This window comes from Papio anubis, chromosome 9 (genome assembly GCF_008728515.1).
Source record: "Papio anubis isolate 15944 chromosome 9, Panubis1.0, whole genome shotgun sequence".
Lineage (NCBI taxonomy): Eukaryota > Metazoa > Chordata > Mammalia > Primates > Cercopithecidae > Papio > Papio anubis.
The window spans coordinates 107,307,435-107,329,743 of record NC_044984.1 but is presented as its reverse complement, the minus strand read 5'-3'; the positions used below and the strand labels follow the sequence as shown (position 1 = coordinate 107,329,743).

General features: G+C 45.1%; 1 protein-coding gene across 1 annotated transcript in view; it reads right to left on the bottom strand.

Annotated features, from left to right (window-relative positions):
- Positions 1 to 992: 992 nt before the first annotated feature.
- Positions 993 to 22,309, bottom strand: part of OAS2 (2'-5'-oligoadenylate synthetase 2) — a 33,649-nt gene continuing 12,332 nt past the window's right edge. Inside the window, exons 3-10 of the mRNA XM_009181761.4 lie at positions 17,045 to 17,223; positions 14,750 to 14,985; positions 14,091 to 14,235; positions 9,741 to 9,911; positions 7,672 to 7,960; positions 5,953 to 6,140; positions 4,724 to 4,962; positions 993 to 3,587 (exon numbers count right to left, since the gene is read on the bottom strand). Coding sequence (XP_009180025.2) covers positions 3,419 to 3,587; positions 4,724 to 4,962; positions 5,953 to 6,140; positions 7,672 to 7,960; positions 9,741 to 9,911; positions 14,091 to 14,235; positions 14,750 to 14,985; positions 17,045 to 17,223 — 1,616 coding nt within the window. The 3' untranslated portion in view covers positions 993 to 3,418. The remainder of the gene's footprint in view (positions 3,588 to 4,723; positions 4,963 to 5,952; positions 6,141 to 7,671; positions 7,961 to 9,740; positions 9,912 to 14,090; positions 14,236 to 14,749; positions 14,986 to 17,044; positions 17,224 to 22,309) is intronic.

Genomic DNA, 22,309 nt, shown 5'->3' with positions numbered 1-22,309 from the left:
CAGCTCACCTTGTTCTTTACGGTCTTTCTCATCATATACATCTCACTTGGCACGTGTTGTAAACTTCCCTTCATTTTTCTTTTCTTTTCTTTCATTTTTTTTTTTTTTTTTGAGATGGAGACTCGCTTTGTTGTCCAGGCTGGAGTACAGCGGTGAGATCTTGGCTCACTGCAACCTCCGCCTCCCAGGCTCAAGTAATTCTCCTGCCTCAGCCTCCTGGGTAGCTGGGATTACAGGCACCTGCCACCAAGCCCAGCTAATTTTTTGTAGTTTTAGTAGAGGTAGAGTTCATCATGTAGGCCAGGCTGGTCTCGAACGCCTGATCTCAAGTGATCTGCCTGCCTCGGCCTCCCAAAGTATTGGGATTACCGGTATGAGCCACCAAGCCTGGCCCTTCATTTTTCTTTAAGGGATTTAGGGCTATGTGTTCCAGTTCCTCTAGCCAAGCCCCATGGGTATGGGGGCAGCGTCTTACAGTTTCCTCTTCCTTGTTTCCTGCCTATGTATCTAGTACAAGTTTGGGTATCCAGAAGGCCCTGGTAATAGTTGTAGATTGAGTAGATGTGTCCTTAAAGTGGTCATTCTTTCATTAAATGTTTTTTATTATTTAAAAAACTTTCTAAAAATTATTCTTGCTTTTTCTTCTCATGCTTGTTTCCTGTATTCCTCCATTTTTCGACATCTTCATATATACTTCTTTTGCCTGCGTCCTGGACAAGAGTAGTGGTGCATTCCAACACCTAATCTGTGACACCAGCTGACTGTCTTACAATTTAAGTCAAGTCTGGCACTGATTACCTGGAATTTGTGTAGATTCCACAATTTAAAGAGCAAGGTCCTCACCAAGTCCACCCTTCTTTCAGACTCCAGCCATACATGGGGTCCCTAGGCTACCTACACCTCTGTCCGACTTGGTTACAAACTTGGGAGTTTCCATGATTTTCCTTCAGTTTTGATAATTTACAGAATGACTCACAGAACTCAGGAAAATGCTCTACTTACAATCACCATTTTATTATAAAGAATACAAAAGAAGAGCCAGATAAAGCGATATGTATGGTAGCAAGCACTGGAAGGGTCCAGAGCTCAGGAGCCTTCGTCCCTGTGGAATCAGGATGCTCTACCTTCCTAGTACACTGGAATGTTCACCAACCAGGAAGCTCCCCAAGCCTCACTGTCCAGAGTTTTTATTGGGGTTTCTTTACATAGACATCATTGCTTAAATCATTGGCCATGTTAAAATTGAACTCGATTTCCAGCCCCATCACCTCCTTAGAGATCGGTGATGGGATGGGGCTGAAAATTCCAATGCTCTAATCACATGCTTGGTCTTTCTGGCTTGGTCAACTCCTCCCTTGAAACTAAGGGCCCACCATGGGTAACCTTGTTAGCATAAACCCAGGGATGGGTGAAAAGGACTTGTTATGAGTGCAAAAGACACTCCTATCAGGAAACAGTAGAGTTTTTGAAGCTGTGTGCTAGGAACTAGGCACAAAAGCCAGACACATTCTTTATTATATCACAACTGGTATATGCAGCAGTGACAAAACTTTAAGTGAGTGTGTGTGAGGTTGAAGTACCTAGACCTTCGAGTATCTTTAAGGCTAAAGCCCAAAGAAAAAGTCTTTTGATTTGGCAAGAGGATACTCCTGGGTTGGGGGAGAAAGGCAGGCTCAGAAGGAAAAGACAACAGCCTCATATATATATGGCAACAGTTATAATCTGAGCCTTTGGAGAGCTTGAAGGTCTAAGGAAAGGGTTGACTGGCTGCTGGCATAGAAGACCTCTGTGTCAGCAGGGACAGGAAGGGTTTTGTATACAGAGGAAACAGACAGGACGTGGATGAGTTGGAAGCTCTGAGAGCAAGATCACAGAGTTATGAGAACCAAGGGGCAAGTAAAGGGCTTTGCTTTGAAGACACAAAGGATTCCTTTTTTAGACTAGAAGGAAAAACGAGGAGCTAATTGGAAAAATGCAAGAAAAAATACAAGTTGACAGAAATATGATGCACACAAAGTGGATGAGAGCAACTATTTTTAAAGGCAGGCAGCCTGCAGAGCGGGAGTTCAGCAAGGCAAGACTTTATGAAAGGTCTTGCAGTCTTGATTGATTTCAAGGAGTCCAAGAAGCAAGGGAAGGAGGAGTAGGGACCATCAAGGGAAGAATAGACGTGAGTGACTCTTTCTCATGGTGAGCCGAGTCTTTGAAAGTGATTGCCAGATGACCTCTAGAAGTTTCTTCTAGAGTTATTATTCAGGATTCTATGGCTTCTGGATGAGAACATCTCATTGACAGTAGGATGGATCCTAGCTCTACAACTTCCTAGTGTCTGCATTGTCTAAAAAGAAAAACATATACGTGGGAGAGCAATGTCTCCTAACAGTTACAACCATTGCTTAAAATAGTTAGGAGGAAAAAAGGGGGCACCTGTATCTGGGAAGGTAACTATTGCCAGAGACAATTTTTTGGTACTTATTTATAATGCAGATCTTAATAATTAGAGCTAACTCCGTGGTTGGCTTGGCCACCTCTTCCCTACATTCCACCCAGGGTTGGGGTGTAGGGTTCCTCTACTGCAAGGGTTCTCACCTAGGGCAGAAGACAAATGATAAAGTCTCAAGACACTTTTAATTGTCACAACTGGGTAGTGTCTAGTGGGTAGAGGCCAGAGATGCTGCCAACATCCTACAATGCACAGGACAGCCTTCAAACAAAGAGTGAGGAAATATCAAAGTTGAGAAATCCTGCTTTAAAGAAAATACCTGGAGGAAGGATATCCTGGTGAAATATACCAGGTATATCTTGGTAGGTAGGGAGGGCTTTCGAGAGGTGTGGCAGACATCCTTGGGTGGCCAGTGCAACCCACGTCCACAGTCATCTTTGTAGCTACCTTCAAGTTATAGGTAACCACATGACATTTCTGAGCAATGAAATGGAAGATAATTTGCTGGATGAAGCTTCTAATAAAATCACTGTGTTCTTGACCTTTGGGTATCTTTTCCTTCTTCCTTCCTGGAAAGTGAACTTGCCATCTGGAGGTACAGTGGCCGCTTTCAGGGCCATGAGTACTCAAATCAACAGCTAAAGAGGGTGGAGCCGAAAGCCAAAGGCAGAAAGATCTGTGAACCCAGGGGAATGTTTGACAATGTCTGAAGATTTTGGTTGTCGCTGGGGAGGAAGGCTAGTGGTATCTACTGGGTAGAGATTAGGGATGCTGCTCAGCACCCTACAGTGCATGAATCCAGGGTTACCTGCCTGAGGATCACTTGTAGTGGGGGCTTAGGGAGCTGACCAGTTGTTTAAGCTCCTGTGAGCTGGGTTTCCTGTTATTTGTGGCTGAGTTAATTTCAAGTTGCTACAGTAGGAGAACTTCTTTGATTCAAGCCTGTTACAGGGCTATTTCCAGACAACGCCTCCTTTAGATGACTTTTACCGCCACTTTCCAGGGTGATATTGGGTTTCCAGTCCCATCCTTGAAGCAGAGAGAGTATAACCATTCCTTTGCTTCTTTTGCCAGAAGATGCCAACACCAACGGTCCCCTCCACCCACGTCGCCAGTGGGTTCGGCTGGGTCCAAGATCACAGGCCTGAATAAGAGGTTAGAAGGCATTAGGAGATTCCAAAAACCAGTGACTTCAGAATTTGGGGTCCATCCTATAATACTTTCAGCAATAAGGCAATGCGTTCTTATAGCTTAGATGTCAGCAACTCAAATTTACTAATAGGGTTCAAACTAACTTCCTAGAGGCCGCGTGCAGTAGCTCATGCCTGTAATCCCAACACTTTGGGAAGCTGAAGTGGGAGAATCACTTGAGCGCCAGAAGTTCGAGAACATCCTGGCCAACATGGAGAAACCCCATCTCTACTAAACATACAAAAATTAGCTGGGCGTGGTGGTGTGCACCTGTAGTCACAGCTACTTGGAAGGCTGAGGCAGGAGAATCAGCTTGAACCCGGGAGGCAGAGGTTGCAGTGAGCCAAGATTGTGCCACTGCACTCCAGCCTGGGTGACAGAGTGAGGCTCTGTCTTCAAAAACAAAAACAAAAACTAAAGTAACTTCCTAGAATTACATCGTATTTGCCAAAAGTGTTTTGAAAGCTGTTAATTGCTATACTTATGAAGGCATAATGAAGGCATATTCTAAATTTCTCCTCCTTGCTATGTCAGCTAAAATATGATACATAATTTAATCAAATATAATGTTGCCAAGAACCCAGGGTAGGCAACCCACCAGGGGTTTCCTTCTCTCTTACTTCTCCTCTATTCTTTTTCAAAGCTCCTTTATTTTCTCTTTCCTTTCCTCTGGTTTCCATTGTTTTTGTCCGTTGCTGGTGGCCCTAAGCAGATGGATACGATTTCTTACTATTCTTGAAGGTCTGAAAGAGGAGATACACCCTAATCCAATAAAAACCCTGCAGGATAAACTGGCTCGTGAATGACAGCATTACTTCTCAGGGACACACTTCCAACTCTAACACTTCTTAGATGAAAGCAACTCAGGGACCTGATATCTTGAACCTTCCTTCTGTATTTTTTTCTGAACAGCATTTTCTCCTGCCTCCCTAGGTTTTATCCCCAGAGACTGTGAGAAGTCTGTTGGCTAGCACTTTCCCCCTCTCACACAAGGAATGAATCATGACCCCAGCAGAGGAAAATCCAGGTCGCTGAGACAGTGTTCAAGGGAGTCAGGTTAAGAAAAGGATGGGGCTAGGGTGAGGGCACCTGGTTTTCTGCAACTGGCTCAGTAGGAACTTCCTCATGGTCTCATCTTCAAAGTTGTAATTGACCTTCCAGAAGATGCAGAGCTGCCGATATTGTGTGACCAGCTCCAGGACTGTCCGGAAACCTTCTGCAGTGTCAAAATCTGGCGCTCCACTCCCCTGCTCCCAGGCATAGACGGTGAGTAGCTCCAAGGCATACTTTGGGGGCAAAGACCCCTTTGGCTTCAGTTTCCTTTCACACTAGGGAAGAGTGGGAACATCAGATGAACTGGTTAGCCTAGGAGCTCAGTGAGAGCCGCACAGGGACCACAGCAGGGCAACTGAGTCATGACGTCATGCTGGTGTGCTCACACTCTGCAGCTTGGATGTCTAAACTGCATAGCCTTACAGGAGTCCACCTGGTAGCTGGTAGGCAGCACACCTGAGTTTCTTTGTTGTGCCTTTGACCATATATGCCTTCCTAGGACAATAATACAGCTACGGTTGACTGGAAACCCACTGCATGCCAACTATGGGCCCAGGCATTCATCCACATCATTCCTAATCTTCGCCACAACCCAGGCAGCATGACCTGCATTTTAGATGAAGACTTTGAGGCTGCGGGAAGTGGAGTGACTCACTCAAGGTCATGTCACAGCCCCGAGTCTTCTGACACGCCATGCCAGCTCTCTGATTTTCCGGGATGAAAACCACAGAGTTTGGTCTTGGTTTCACGTTTCAGGGAGCTGGGCACAGAGAGGAGGCATCTCAGGAAGAGGTGGTATGTGCTTGATGTTTACTGTCACAAGAATATTCAGAAGCTACCTTGTGTGCAAGTGCGGGGAGACTGACCAATATAGAAAATGCAGCCCTGGTTCCACCTATAGCTTCAACCTGCCTTCTGAGAGACAGTGTGTGCACCGGGAAGCAGAAAAGCCCCACTGGCAACGTGTGGGCGTGTAAATCCCAGCTTCCACCCACGCTCTGTAGGCAAGGTCACTTGGATTCCTGCAGAATTCTTTGGCTAGTGCGAGGGCAAAGTAAATCACATGTAGCAGCTTTGGTGGCCAGAAGCCATCAACGCCTGACCCAAATGAATAGGGTTAGTGATGGGAAGGTCATAAAGATACCCAGTGGGAAGATTCTCCAAAGTGGGCCCTCAGCATGGGAGATTGTGGGCAACAGGGCTTAATGTTCATGGCTTACTGGTAAAAATAATAACCCCATGGTCAGAAGAAGGACCGTCCTTACCTCTTTGTACCAGTGCTTCACCAGGCGAATTAAATCCTTCAGTTTGGTGGGCCGGGAGTGAATGAAGTTTCGCTGCAGCACTGTGAAACAGGTAGAAAACTCTCCTCCCGGGAAGTCTGAGGATTTATACAGATCAAGGAGCCCTGCATAAACCTCGGGGCTGGGTGTGGAGCCAGAGCTCAGCTGACCTGCCATGAGGGAGAGATTGACATCCTGCTTTAATATGCACAGTAAATAACAGATTACAAAACATTGTTGACAAATACGATTTAATTCTGGGAAATTACTTTGAATAGTGTTAGTGTATTTGAAAGACTGATGTCTAAGTTATAGGGAGCATCTCCAGAATAATGAGCTATGTAAAAAATTATGTGGCCTACATGGGTGCCGGTGGTATTATTATTATTTTTTTTTTTTATTTTTTTTATTTTTTTGAGACAGAGTCTTGCTCTGTCGCCCAGGCTGGAGTGCTGTGGCCGGATCTCAGCTCACTGCAAGCTCCGCCTCCCGGGTTCCCGCCATTCTCCTGCCTCAGCCTCCCGAGTAGCTGGGACTACAGGCACCCGCCACCTCGCCCGGCTAGTTTTTTTTTTGTATTTTTTAGTAGAGACGGGGTTTCACCGGGTTAGCCAGGATGGTCTCGATCTCCTGACCTCGTGATCCGTCCGTCTTGGCCTCCCAAAGTGCTGGGATTACAGGCTTGAGCCACCGCGCCCGGCCGCCGGTGGTAGTATTAAAGTATCATCTAGACTTACACTAACAGAGCAGCCACCAGCCAATGTGGCCATTTGCACTCTCATTCATTAAAGGGAATGAAAATTAAAAATTTAGTTCCTCAGTTGCTGTAGCCACATGTCAAGCTCTCAGTAGTTGTAGAACCCAGACATAGAACATTTTCATGATCACAGAAAGATCTTTGGGACAACACTGATCTGGAGTTTGTGAACTATGGCCCCTGGGGCTAAATCTGGTGCACTGCTTCTTGTTTTTTGTTTGTTTTTGTTTTTTTGCTTTTTTGAGACAGTGTTTTGCTCTGTTGCCCAGATTGGAATGCAGTGGCATGATCACAGCTTACTGCAGCCTCGCTCTCCTGGGCTCAAGCAATCCTGCCACCTCAGCCTCCTGGGTATCTGGGACTATAGGTGTGTGCCGTGTACCACCATGCCTGGCTAATTTTGTTTGTTTATTTACTTATTTATTTATTTATTTATTTCTGGGACGAAGTCTCACTATGTTGCCCAGGCTGGTCTCAAATTCCTGGGTCAAGCAGTCTTCCTGTCTTGGCCTCCCAAGGTACTGGGATTACAGGTATGAGCCTCTATGCCCAGCCCAACTACTTGTTTTGTTTGTGTGTTTGTTTGTTTGTTTTCAGACAGAGCCTCACTCTGTTACCCAGGCTGGAGTGCGGTGGTGCAATCTCGCACTGCCACCTCCGTGTCCCGGGTTCAAGCAATTCTCCTGCCTCAGCCTCCCCGAGTAGCTGGGATTACAGGCACGCACCACCATGCTTGGAAATAAGAAATGGGACCAAAATCGTATACAAGTGTAAAGTATTACTGCCACGATTAATGCCACTTGCTGGGGCCAGGAACCCATGAGTAGCACATGCTTTCACAGCCCATCATTGAGTCCCGTGGCTCTCCTTCCACCCTTTGTCCACTATCACTTCCAGGATCCAGAATCTTCTTCCTCCAGAAGCTAAGGTCTGGGGAGACTTACCCAGAGCGTTAAAGGCAGGAAGCACATCAAAGCTGACACTTTCGTTGAGGACTTTGGATTTCAGAGAGAAACTCAGCACCCTGGGAGCCTTCCACATGGGAAGCTCAAAGCTGACCTCAAGCTCCTCCTTCTTCTCCCTCCAAAAGGTTTCCAGCTGTTCCTGGATTTCCTTGATGATTCTGTACCGCTCGTTTTTTTGGGAGGTGTAGCTTTTCAGCGAGTTATGGAACACGACGAGGTTGCCATCAGAGCCAGTCTTCAGAGCGGTGCCTTTGGCGGTTGATCCTCCCTAAGGAAGAAAGGAAGGTTGAGATCCAGAATTTCCTAGACCGAGGAGTCCCCTGCCCCCATGGGCTGGCACCAGTTGGGCTAACTGATGTGGTTTCCAAGGCCAAGTTCTGCGTTAGGGTCCAGTGAGGGCTGAGCCCAAAGCAAAGGGTTTTGTTTTACAAACTAGTAGATAATGCAGTTATTAAACCATACAGTTCCAAAGGCAATTATTCTCCTGCCTTTCATACACAAACAACTGATGGGCTAGTTACAAGTTACCTGCTTCTCAGGTCAATTTCCTAAAGATTTTGCCTAAAGACATATTTAGCTTTATTTGGATTCCTGTAACCAAACAAATCGAGTGGAATGCAACCATTATAGTGAAAGTGCTCATCTGTTCTTTGATGCGTGTTTTCTCCTGCAGGTCTGGGGAGCACCAGGTTGGTAAACTTTCTGCAAAGGGCCAGATAGTAGGCATTTTAGGCTTTGTGGGCTATTTATGTCTCTGCCATTAAGGCTTCTCCCTTCCCTTCCTGTTCCTTCTCCTCCATTTAGTTTCTGTAGAGAAAAATGTTTTATTTTATCCATGGGTGTTAAATGCCTGATTATATGGGTTAAGGAGGTGAGGAAAGGTTGTGTTCTATTTCCTGTACGCAGATCCCCAATTCATCCCTGTTCCAGTCCCCTTCATTCATGCAGCCCACCTTTGTCTTTAAGAGTTGGGCTTCAGCAGCTCCTCTCAGACTGTAGCCCCTTCCTCATAATCTCTAGGTGTCACCTTCCTCTGGCCTTAGCAGAGAAACCTTCAACCAACTCCGGGAAGATGGAAAGCAATGTCTTATCTGCCGATGGCTCTCTTTTCTTCTTTAATGTGTCATATACCTTTTCTTTTTCACTGACTATATCATGTGAATGGAAGGAGAGGAGAAAGCACATGCTTTGACAATTCTAACACTGATCAGAAACTCAGTCCTGTTTTCACTCCAGTGACCTTCAATGAGACAGTTCACTCATTGCCCTGGGGCTATTGGTGCCAATTCCAAGGCCCCTCTCTCTAGATGTACAGATTTGTCCTGGCATCACCACAGACGTTTACGCAGACATAACATTTTCCTCTCTCCCTTCTTGTGACCATGGGAACACGTTTATCTGGTCTTGTGACCAGTAAACAGAGAGAAACATGTCAGCCCCAAGGCCTTTGAGCCACAGACAAGGATGACCGAAGCCTCTGAATCTCTAGCTCAGCTGATGGGGCAAGTTGGGCTCCAGTCACTCAAAGGAGAAGGAGATTCTAAGCTCCTTAGAATCTGCAGTGGGTTCAATGGTGGACCTGTAAAAATACCCTCTGGGGGCCTGTGGATGTGCCCCTATCTGGAAAAAGGGTCTTTGCAGATGTAACTGAGTTAAGGATCTGGAGATGGGATCATTCTGGATCAGGCTGCGTCCTAAATCCAATGACAAGTGTTCTTAGAAAAGAAGAGAAGGAGGTGGACACAGAAGAAAAGGTGTGATGACAGAGGCAGAGACGGGAGTGATGTGTCTCCACGCCCAAGAGCCCCAAGGATGGCCAGCAGCTCCAAGAAAAACAATACAGAATCCAAGTTGTGTTGTTAACGACCTAGGCAGTCTATCCACAGCCCCCACTGAAAACTAGTGTCCTAGTTCCCTTAACTCCTACTTCCCTTCCTCGTTTCTGAAAGTATATGGATCCTGGAGAGCTACAATGCACACTTAGCTCCCTTCCAAGAATGCCCAATGTTACATCATTCCAACAAGACATGAGAAAGGCCAGTGCTCACCTGGACAATCTGGATCTTGGCAGTTGATTGTCGGAAGCAATTTTCTTTAAGGAATGTACAGATGATGTCAACAGCACTATCAATCTGCTCTAGGAAGAATTTGTTGGGCTGAAGAAACTCTTTGATGAACTTATCCAGAAGATGGCCTGGGGTCGTGAAGAGTGGTGCTGGCTGGGGAAGGAAGGAAGACCCCAGTTGTGAGTGGCCCCTGTAAGTCCACCCGAGGCTTCCTTTCCTGCCTATACTGGGCCCCCTACCCTTTCTCTCCCAACTGCCCTCCAGCTCGCGGCCTGGCATCTTTTCCATCTTTTGTCCTTGCATGAATACATCCCAAGAAGACACCTGAGAGTTTGGGGTGGCACGCAACCCCCCCCCCCCCCAGAAACAAAAACAGTCCTAGTTGCCCCTCCTTCCCCCAGGAGAGATCTGGATCCTTGTCCAGACAGATCTGTCGTGTTCCTAACTCCAAACTCCTTTTTCCTTGCCCAGTTTGAGCATCATCTCCTAATGACCTGTGGCTTTTTGCTTTAACTACACCTCTGGTCCTTTCCTGTTTTCCCATTTGCTGTAGGTATTGGAGATTGCTGATGACCGCATCCATTCCTTTCTTAAGATTGTATCAGCCTGTGTTAAACACGCCATGTGCGGGTGTGTTGGTTTCCAAGGGCTGCCATAACAAGTGACCACAACTAGATGTCTTAAAACAACAGAAGTTTCTTCTCTTCCAGTTCTGGAGGCCAACAGTTCAAAGTCCAGGTTTTGGCACAGCTGTGCTCCCTCTGAAGCACACGTGGTTAAGGCTCTAGAGATGAGAGGATTATTCTGCATTACCTGGATTGGCCTGATGTCATCACAAGGGTCTTTTCCCTCTTAATTTTAATTTTTAATTGAATTAATTAATACATTTTTTCTCCACTTTTACTTTAGGTTCTAGGAGATACATGCATGGGTTTTTACATGGGTAAATTGCATGTTGCTGAGGCTTGGTGTATGAGTGATCCCATCACCTAGGTAGTGAGCATAGAACCCAATAGGTAGCCTTCCAACCCATGATTCTAACCCATGTTTTTTCAGAAACAGTGTCTCGCTCTGTCACCCAAACTGGAGGGCAGGGGTGCCATTATAGCTCACTGCAGTCTCCAATTCCTGGGCTCAAGGGATTCTCCAGCCTTAGTCTCCTGAGTAGCTGGGACCACAGGTTTGTGCCACCACGCCTAGCTTTTTTTTTTTTTTTTTTTTTTAGAGATGGGAGTCTCACTAGGTTCCCCAGGCTGGTCTCAAACTTCTGGTCTCAAGTAATCCTCCCACCTCAGCCTCCCAAAGTGCTGTGATTACAGGCATGAGCCACTGTGCTTGTAAGGACAAGAGTACTTATAAGACGGAGGCAGGAGGGTTAGGGTTGGAGGGGTGATGTGATGTTGGAAGTAGAGAGAGGGGCTGGAAAATGCTATGCTGTTGGCTTTGAAGAAGGAGTAAGGGGCCATAGGCCAAGAAATTTGGACAGCCTCAAGGAGCTTGAAAAGGTGAGGAAACATATATATTGTTTTTTTTTTTTTTTTTGGTTGGTGCAAAAGTAATTTTGAGAGAGGGTCTTGCTCTGTCACCCAGGCTGAATGCAGTGGCACAATCATGGCTCACTGCAACCTTGATCTCCCTTGCTCAAGTGATCCTCCTGCCTCAGCCTCCCAACTAGCTGGAACTACAGGTGTACACCACTGCACCTGGCTAATTTATTTATTTATTTTTGTAGAGACGGGGTATTGTTATGTTGCTCAGGCTGGTCTCAAACTCCTGTTCTCAAGCGATCCTCCCCCCTCAGCCTCCCAAAGTGTTGGGATTACAGGTGTGAGCCACTGTGCCTGGCTCAAATTCTTGTGTTTTAAGCCACTAAGTTTAGGGCATTTTTTAAAAACAGCAGTAAGAGGCAACTAATTCAGTGTTCTATACAAATGTTGTACTTTTGCTGGCAACACAGACAAGATGGGCTAGCTCACCTGGAGGTGGGGAAGGGCATTCAGCTTGAAAGTTGAAGGTCAACCTTGGTTGTTCTTAGATGTTATAAGTTGGCCTCATAGTTGCTGAGGATGATGCCTATTGAAGGTAAATTCATTGCCAACACTGCTCCTTCCACAGGACAGAATATTTGTGGTGTGTGAGTGCATATGTGTGCATGGTGTGAGTGCATGTGTGTGCATGTGTATGAATGCATGTGTGTGCATGTTTGTGCATGTGTGTGAGTGCATGTGTGTGTATGCATGTACATGTGTGCATGTGTATGTGTACATGAGCCCTCCAATGTTTGGACCTCCTTATGCAGTGGTTCCTGGGCCTAATTGTCTTCAAAAACTGTAGAGACAGGGATGGTCTCACAGTTCTCAAAATAGAAGTTGATGGGATAGCAGAATAAAAACAGCCACAGTGAATATCAAAAGATGGTTTAGGAGATGTTTGGAACTAAATGCCACATGTGCTTCTGGGTTGGAAAAGAATGTCCTATGAAGGACATTCTTGGCATGATTGTCAAAATCATCCCAATGGCTGTATTGGGACAATAACATATGACTCCTAATCTCCTGAATTTGATCATGGCATACAGGTTATTGAAGAGAATATTCTTGTTCTCAGAGATCCCTGTGAAAGTATTTAAGGGTAAAGAGATGTCTGGCAGTCTACTCTCAAAGGGCTCAGTATAAACAACAACTATAACAATGGGCCAGGTGAGGTGGCTCACGCTTGTAATCCTGTAACTTTGGGAGGCCAGGGTGGGAGGATCACTTGAGCCCAGGAGTTTGAGACCAGCCTGGCCAATGTAGCGAGATGTAACCCCATCTCTTAAAAAAAAAAAAGATTAAAAACAACAATAACAACAACAACAATAATAACGTGTGCACACACACACTGTAACATAGCAAATGTTGCACATGGGTGCATCTATGTGAGGGGCTCACAGGAGTTTACTGAACCATTTTTCTAACTTTTTAAATGTTTCAAAGCTTCAGAATAAGTTGTCAGGTTGGGGGGATAACTTTTTGAAAAAAATCTGTCTGAAGAAGTCAGGAAAATTGGGGTCAGGGAGCAAAGACCAGGGGTCCAGTGAAAGTAGGGGTTACGGTGGGCACAGGGGTGACTGCTCAGAGTGTCCTGATCCTTCTGAGTCCAGTTAGGGAAGTTCCCCATTCATAGACTCCCCACCCTCTGTGAAGTTTGCTAAACTAATTTACATCTTCATTGACATGCCAGATTGTTGCTCAGTTAGCCTTCACATTTTTTGCAAATGGGATGTAGATTCTGCCTCCCATAACTTGGATATAAATAAATCTGTCTGTGAAGTGTGGAATTTGGTTGGCCCCACTGGCCTCAATTAATACAGTTGTCCCCAGTGTGGTTCCCAGAAAAGCCGAGAGAGCTCAGTGGTCTAATCTGGGAAGGTTCTTCTTAATGGCTTTTCTCTAATAAGCACTGAGCATGCAGGGGAGTTTGTGTTGATAGATTTACTTCTCCTTTTGGGGATGGGAGGGGGAAGGCCAGTGCACCTGTTTCACTGCTGGTGCCTTAATTGGTTCTCTTGTTTTGGCCCCACTTCCCGCTCTTGCCCCCGGCACTTGCCTGAATGGAGCTCAGAACCTGTCCTGGCATCCACAGGCCTGACTGCCACCCCCTTCTCTGAGCTATGCTCTGTTTCATGTCTCCAACTGCTCACCAGCTTTCTCTCTTGCAAAAATTAATTGAGATCTCGCATCTGTGGGTATCCCCCTTTCTCTTTGTTCCATTTTGCACTTCATAGTCATTGCCTTGGTGGTGTGCGATGGGTTGAACTGTGTCCCCCTAAAAGATGCTGGGGTTCCAACCTATAGTATCAATGAATGTGTATTACCTGGAAATAGTGTCTTTTCAAATGGGATCTCATGAAGATTAGGTCATTATGGTGGGCCCTAATTCAGTATGACTGTTGTTCTTAGAAGAAGAGGATACGATAATACAGACATGTACAGAGGGAAGATGATAAGAAGACACGTAGGGAGAAGGCCACATGACCACAGGGGCAGCGGCTAGAGTGATGCAGCCACAAGCCAAGGACTGCTGGCAACCACCAGAAGCTGCAGGAAGCCTGGAAGAATTCTTCCCTAGGGCCTGCAGAGAGCGTGGCTCTGCCAACACCCTGATTTTGAACTTGTAATAGCCAGAATGGTGAGAGAATAAATTTCTGTGGCTTTAAGCCATCTGTTTTGTGGAACTTTGTAACAGCAGCACAGGAAACTAATACAGAGCACTCTCAGATAAGGCTTAGCCTAGGTGTCAGGAAGACCTTCCTGCAGCATGAAACACCCTGCATTTGGAAAACCCTCTTACCAGAACATTCCAAGATGGTGCAGGTAACTCATTATCCAGGTTGGGAGAAGTCAGCCAGGTTTGAGCTTCTTTTTTCAGCCATTGCCAGCATCTTTTATCTCCACTCACATTATTGGTTGGGTCAGTTGGATCCAAGATTATTGGCCTGTGTATTCCATTAGATTAAAAAAAATGTCAGTTGAGCTGCTTGTGGGAGGCAAAATCTGTTTTGGGGAAAGAGGCCTGGAGTGGGAATCTGGCAACCTGAATTTGGATTCCTGTGGCTCCTCCAAGCTGCTGAGGAATTTTGTCTACAACATCAAGCCCCTCTGGCCCTATGTTTGCTGCTTTACAGAGACATTCTATTAATAAAATAACAAAGTGGTCTCCTCTTCCTGTCCCCCCACTGCCCTTTCTCTCTTAGCTCCTGCCTTCTATAACAGGAAGTGTCTCTCCAGTGTTTGTTTAGGGGACAAAATGTGACTACAGCTTGGAACTTGAAAAGCACTGACTGGACTTCCCCTCTTTCAGACAGACCCCTCTGCCTTCCCACCCATGGTGGCTGCCATTCTTCTGGTCCAGCACTGGCTTGATAGGGCAAGGCTGAGATCTCATTCCAAAGAGGTATGCCTGGCATGTGGATGATGAGGTACAGGGATAGGGCATGAGAAGCTCGGCACCTCGCTGATTGGAGCTGGGGCAGCAGGATGTTCCTGATGGTCTCATCTTCAAAGTTGTAGTTGACCATCCAATAGACACACAGTTGCTCATGGCATTTGATCAGCTCCAGAATGGTTCTGACGCCTTCAGCAATGTCAAAGTTGTCTTTTCTGCACCCCTGTTCCCAGGCATACACTGTAAGCAACTCCAGGGCATACGGAGACAGCAAGGGTAAATCCTTCATTTTGTTCTGACACTGTGGGAGAAGAAAAGGGTAGCAGCTCATTTGGGGATCCAGTTCTTACCATGTCAGGGATCTGAAATCAAGAAACCAGAGGTCTACAGGAAGTCATTCTCCTTTGCCAGAATACCTACAATTCAGCAGATTGACAATACTAAGTCTTGACAAAGATGTGGAACAACTGGGATGGAGCAGGGACCTCTCTTAGGGGACTGCAGGCCACCCACTGCCCCCATCCCACAAGCATAAAAATAAAGGACAATCTGGAGTTCTTTCGAGGGAAATTCCAGGCACCCTACTAGCCTTTAAAAGTCAATGAGCAACTTGATAAGCAAAAATATAGTAGTTTAGGGTCTACAGGAACAGTGAAAAAAAAACCAAAACAATAAAATAAAAACAACAAAAAAGGAAGGTAATAGTCACTTAAAACAGTAGCCAAGGAAGCTAGAGTCAGAAGATGTTTTGTTCCCTATAGAAACTAAAGATAACATCTTAAAGATGTCCCTGTCCCTGAGTTGATTTTCAGAAACTCAGGCCCCCACCAAGCAAATCGACTGGCAGGTAGACCTCAGATAAGGGGAAACTGAGGATTGAACCCTGACCTCATTCTTTATTCTAAATTTCTTCCTGAGGGTCTTGGAGGAGGTCACACCTACGAGCCAGAGCTGACGTTCCTTTCTGCTGATCTGAAATTTTTAGATAAAGCTTCGCCCATTTCACCCATCACAAATCGGAAAGTCTTTGAATCCTGTGACCTGAGCCATCCATCCATCTCCTCCCTCCTGCTTGGAGACGTCCCACCTTTTTAGGTCAAACCAATCTACAGTCTCCATGTGTTGATTGATGGCTTTGCCTGTAACCTCTGTCCCCTCACCTTTAAAACACTTACCTGTAAGCCATCGGAGAGTTTGGCTCTTAAACATGAGCTGCCCGATTCTCCCTGCGTGGCTCCCTGCAATAAATGCCTCACTCTCTCACGGCAGTCCCAAAGTCTGTGTTTGGTTTTGCTGCGCTGGGTGGGCAGATCCCCAGTTGGGTTTGATAATATTCCTGAAACTTACATCTTGCTGATGGGAGTATAATTTGGTAAGATTTTGGAAATGATTTGGAAAGATTTGCTATGGTTAAACAAAAAAACAAGTAAACCACATATATATTTTATATATTTACACACATATATGTACACGACATTCATATATGTGTACTGGATAGCCCAGAAATTCTGCTGCTACCTATTTGCCCAAGAGAAAGGAATGCTTACATTCACAAAAAGACATGTAGGAAAATATCCATAGTAACCTAATTCATAATTGCCCCAATTTGAAAATGACCCAATCATCTATTTGAAAATTGCCCCAATTTGAAAATGACCCAAAGCAGCAGAATGGATAAATGTGTGTTACATTCATAAAATGGAATATGGCAAAACGTGAAAAAAAGTGCTACTATGGCTGGGTGCCGTGGCTCATCTCTGTAATCCCAGCACTTTGGGAGGCCGAGGTGGGTAGATAGCTTGAGCCCAGGAGTTGAAGACCAGCCTGGGCAACAAGGCAAAACCTCATCTCTACAAAAAACACAAAAATTAGCCAGGTGTGGTGGCACACTCCTGTAGTTCCAGCTACGTGGGAGGCTGAGATGGGAGGATTGCTTGAGCCCAGGAGACAGAGATTGCAGTGAGCCAATATCACACCACTGCACTCCAGCCTGGGTAACAGAGCAAGATCCTGCAACCACATGAATGAGTCTCTCAGACGTACTGTTGAGCAAAAGAAGGCAGACATAAAGTATGTACTGTATGATCCCACTCATATTGTTTAAAATCAAGCAAAACTAATCTGTGGTGGTGACAGATGTTAGAATAGGGGTTTGTTTGGGAGGATTACTGGGGAAACAGTTGGCTTGAGGCACCTTCTGTGGTGCAGGAAATGTTCCCTATGTTGATTTGGGTGTTGCTGGTAAGATTGCAAAACATGCATTGAGTTGTACACCTAAGATTGTTGCACTTTACTGGATGTCAGTTATCTCGATAAAAAGGAAATGAATGATAACCATATATAGACAGTTGGAAAATTACCTGTTGATGCCAGTGCTTTATCAAGAGGATCAAATCCTTTAGTTTTCTGGGACGGTTGTCAAAAAACTTCTGCTGGAGTTCGGTGAAGCAGACTGCAAACTCACCAGGACTGGCACTTGTCTTATCCAAGGATCTTTTGAGCTCTCGATAAATCCAGGGGCTGGGATTATCATTTAAGCCTGATGTGAAAGAGAAATTGGAACTTTGGTATTTATGTAACCTGGTCTCAGAGAGCCAGGGTTGCTCTACAATGAAAGTCAGTTATAGTTTAACAGCACACCATCCCTGTTTAATCAGTCAGAGGACTGGTACCTTTACATAAAATATAATAGGAAAGGGCAACTTGGCCCATTAGATAATAAAGTGTAGTCTAAAATGACTATAATGAAAACGGTATGGTGTTAACCCAAGACAAGATCAGCAGAACCTAATGGAGGGATAAGAGATGGAATTATAAATGAGAAAGGGAATTCTCCAAATTAGTAGGGAACAAGTGGGTTCTTTAAAAAAGTGTTGGTGTTGGCATAATTAGTATACATCTGGAAGAAAGGAAAGTTTATATTTTACATGCAATATATTCTGTCATTGAGTCCATCCAGTGAATATTTTACTTCAGAGTGTCAGGGTACGGGGACTTCGAGAAGGCAGGCAAGGTGGCAGCAGGGCCGTGGAGATCTGGGGACAGAGGCTGGTTTAATCAATGGGTTTTCATTCTTGCCAGCTGAACTCCACTGTTTATAAACACATTTATTTAGCCAGACATGGTGGCTCATGCCTGTAATCCCAGCACTTTGGGAGGCTGAGGCAGGTGGATCACCAGGAGTTCGAGACCAGCCTGGCCAACATGATGAAATCCTAAAATTCAAAAATACAAAAATTAGCTGGGCGTGGTGGCACATGCCTGTAATCCCAGCTACTCAGGAGGCTGAGGCATGCGAATTCCTTGAACCCGAGAGGCAGATGTTGCACTGGGCCATAATTGTGCCACTGCACTGTAGCCTGGGTCACAGAGTGAGACTCTGTCTCAAAATAAAATTAAAAATAAAACAAACACATTTATTGATTGATTACTGATACTGAAACACCAGGGGTTCAGTCTGGGTCCTGCTACCCACCACACCGAGAGCCAATGACTGAAACAACAAGTGTTGCCAAGAAGAAGGCTTTAATCAGGTGCTGCAGCCAAGGAGATGGGAGATCAGTCTCAAATCCTTCTCCCTGACAGACTAAAGTTAGGGTTCTATGCAGCAGGGAAGAAATGTACCTATGTGTAGGAAAACGGGAATTAGGGAGGGGTGAGGAGGTAATCATGAGGAATAAGGGATTTGACATCCCATTGTCTGGATGCAGTGACTGGTGAGTTTCAGTTCTTTGATACTTTTTGAGAGGTCTGAGGTTCCTTTTCTGAGGAAGGAACTTAGATAAAACAAATGTAAGTTTCAAGCTTTAAGATCAGAAGGGTCAATTTCTATGTTCATTAAAAAACAAAACAGCCTCCCACCCCCCCACCAAAAAAACCAACCAAACAGAAACGAAAACAAAAAGGTGGTCTATGAAACTACTGGGTTTGTTTCATCATTATTCTTACTTTTAGAGACAAAGTCTTCTCTGTCACTCAGGCTGGACTGCAATGGCACAATCATAGCTCACTGTACCCTCAAATATATTTCAAGGCTCAAGTGATCCTCCTGCCTCAGCCTTCTGAGTACCTGGGACTACAGGCGTGTGCCACCATGTTTGGCTTTTTTTTTTTTTTTTTTTTTTTTTGAGGCAGCATCTTACTATGCTGCCCAGGCTGGTCTTGAACTCCTGTCCTCAAGTGATCCTCCCATTTCGGCCTTCCAAAGTGTTGGAATTACAGATGTGAGCCAGCACCCTGGCCCATAAACACATTTAGATAAGCAACCAGGAGAAAGCAGCTAGCTTGTTCCTTTCATACACCCCAATGGATATTTACTGACTCCCTAGGCCTAGTTCTGGGCACTTGGCATGCAGGGAGGTTGACAGAAAGAACATCTTATCTTCCTCCATAATGATAATAAATAGCCAACATTTATGGTGTGTTTACTCTACGCCTTTTATGTACAGTGAAACATACAAGCCTCACAAAACTCTGGCAAGTGCAATTGCAATTACTAATTTACAGATGAGGATAATGGAAATACCAGCAAGTCTAGTAAATAGGTACTTCTTGCTTTGGGTCAAAGGCCCTAGGGGGAGAGTTGTGGTGGTACGCAATAGTGGAAAGAGATGCAGAATTTGAGACAGCCAGCCTGGACCTGGTGTAAAAATAGGCCAGATTAGTTGGGCTAACATTTAGTTAAAAAAAAAGAAAAAGAAAAAAAAAAGAAAAACAAGTTACCAATTCCCCTGTAGGTTGCTTTTCTCAGAAAGTGACTCTGTTTCCTTGCAGAAAAGGGAGTGTACAATAATTTGGAATGTGCAGCTCTACTACCATCTAGTGGCAGCTTCTGGGTAGCACATGTGGGGAAGACCTTATTTCTCACTCACACCATCCTTGCATAATGGGATGAGCCCAGTAGAGGGCGCTCTGGCCAGGTCTTCCAGTATGGTACTTGGAACAGGAGGAGAGGACTTTCCTATGAGACTTATGAGTGCACCTGTCTCCCGCTTTGACTCCAGCCCCTGTTTGAAGCAGGCTCCCACCCACAACCCTGAGCATCCTAATGGCCCTGGAAGCTAGTTTCTAGTCTGACTGTACAGCTGGCAGGCATACGTGAGTAGTAGGACCAGGATAAGAACTCAGAACTGCTAACCTCCCAAACTGGTACATGTTTCCCCAAGCTAGGCCACCTTTCTGTGAATGTGAGTTATCAGGATGTCTGTATGTCTCCTCCTTATCAGTGATGGCTGGGCTAATCGTTCTTCATGGTTCCTGGTAACCCAGAAATTCCTTAAAACTATATGTGATGGAAGGTACTCTGGCCATGGGCTTAGAAGACCTGGGCTTTTCTGTTTCCCCACTTGTTTAATAATGGCTTAAGTTTCAGCTTGGGAATTTTCCCTTCCCCTTCTCTCTCCTCCCCTCCCCTCCCCTTTTCTTTTCTTTTCTTTTCTTTCTTTTTCTTTTCTTTTTTTTCTTTTGACAGGATCTTGCTCTGTTGCTCAGGCTGGAGTATAGTGGTGTGATAAAAGCTCACTGCAACCTTGAACTCCCGTGCTCAAGTGATCCTCCTGCTTCAGTCTCCCCAGTAGCTAGGAATACAGGTGCATGCCACTGCATCTAATTTTTAATTCTTTGGTAGAGATGGGATTTCACTATGTTGCCCAGGCTGATCTTAAACTCCTGGCCTCAAGCAATCCTCTTGCCTCAGCCTCCCAAAGCACTGGGATTCTAGGCATGAGCCACCATGCCCAGCCTGGAACTGTTTAAGTTTGTGATTATATGTGCACCTGTACTTGAGACTATGCTTTGTGCTTGAGACTATCCATTATCTACCTCATCTATAAATATATACATATATTTAATATCTATCTATCCATCCATCCATTTACATTCATTTGTCCATCCATTTACCTTCCATCCATTTATCCATCATGATCCATCCATCCATCCAACAACTATTATTAATGGTGAACATTGTACTAGAGATCATAGAAGAACAAGATACTCATGATACCTGTCCTCATGGAGCTTATAGTCTAGGAGAGGAGAAAGCTAAATAAATTATTTCCATGTAAGTTGTGAAAGGAAAGTAAATCTTGGGGCCCCAAAATCACGCAGTTAAAGGGAAAAGTCAAGCTGGGAACTTCTCAGGACAAACCTGCCTCCCATTCTATTCAAAGTCATCCCTCTGCTCACTGAGATAAATGCATATTTGATTGCCTCCTTTGGAAGAGGTTAATCAGAAACTCAAAGGAATGCAACCATTGGTCTCTTATCTACATATGATCTGGAAGCCCTCTCCCCACTTTGAGTTGTCCTACTTTGCTTTGAGTTGTCCTGCTTTTCTGGAGTGAACCATTGTTCATCTTACATATGTTGATTGATGTCTCATGTTTCCCTAAAATGTACAAAACCAAACTGTGCTCTGACCGCCTTGGGCACGAGTCGTCAGGACCTCCTGAGGCTGTGTTACTGGTGCCCGTCCTCAACCTTGGCAAAATAAACTTTCTAAACTAACTAAGACCTGTCTCAGATATTTGGGGTTTGCAAGGTGATAAATCTCATGATTTAGAAAGCACAAATTGCTATTGGAGCATGTGGAAAGTGGATCTAACCCAGACGTAGAGAGCCAGAGGACTTAAAGGATGAGTTGGAGGTATCAAAAAATAAAAGGCTGGGGGAAGTATGTTTCAGGCAAAGGAACAGTATGGGTCAAAGTCTCAAGCTGAGCTAGCATCATGTGGGTTTGAGGAGCTCAGGGAAGGCCAGAGTGGCTGCAGCATAAAGAGTTAGTTGGTAGTGAGTGGTATAGCTGGAGAGGTAAGTCAGTAGGGGCTGCCAGATCATCAAAGTCCTGTCCTGCTGAGGAGTTGGATCCTTATCCTTGTAAACCAAAAATAAAATTCTAAGCCTTTCCAACCTACTGAATGAACCCCTCTCTTGGCCAAGGGGAACCCCCAAAGAAATCTGAAAAACTAGTTCAGGTCATAATGGGAAGGAGGTCTCGGACACCTCATTATACTCTCCTCCCTTTGGAATTCAGGCACAATTGACAAACGCTAACATTAAAATAGAGATCCCAAGACTGACAGAACAGACTCTTTGTAGCAGTATGACACCAAATTCCAACTTAACTCTGGCATTGCCTGACAGATAACAGGCCCTAAAGGAAATAAAAAATATTTTACCCCAAAATATATCTCTTTTTTTTTTTCGGATGGAGTTTCACTCTTGTTGCCCAGGCTCGAGTGCTATGGTGTGATTTCGGCTCACTGCAACTTCTGCTTCCTGGGTTCAAGTGATTCTCCTGCCTCAGCCTCCCAAGTAGCTGGGATTACAGGCATGCACCACCACGCCTGGCTAATTTTGTAGTTTTAGTAGAGACAGGGTTTCTCCATGTTGGTCAGGCTGGTCTCAGACTCCCAATCTCAGGTGATCTGCCCGCCTTGGCCTCCCAAAGTGTTGGGATAACAGGCGTGAGCCACCGTGCCTGGCCCAAAATATATTTATTTGACACATTTTGGAATGGCCCTGCAAAGCTGTGTCCTGTGGAAAAATTAACATTCTGTGGAGAATCCCCTTCCCCTTCCCGATCTTTTCCTGATTCAGGAGAGATTTTAACTAATAGTCTGACACCT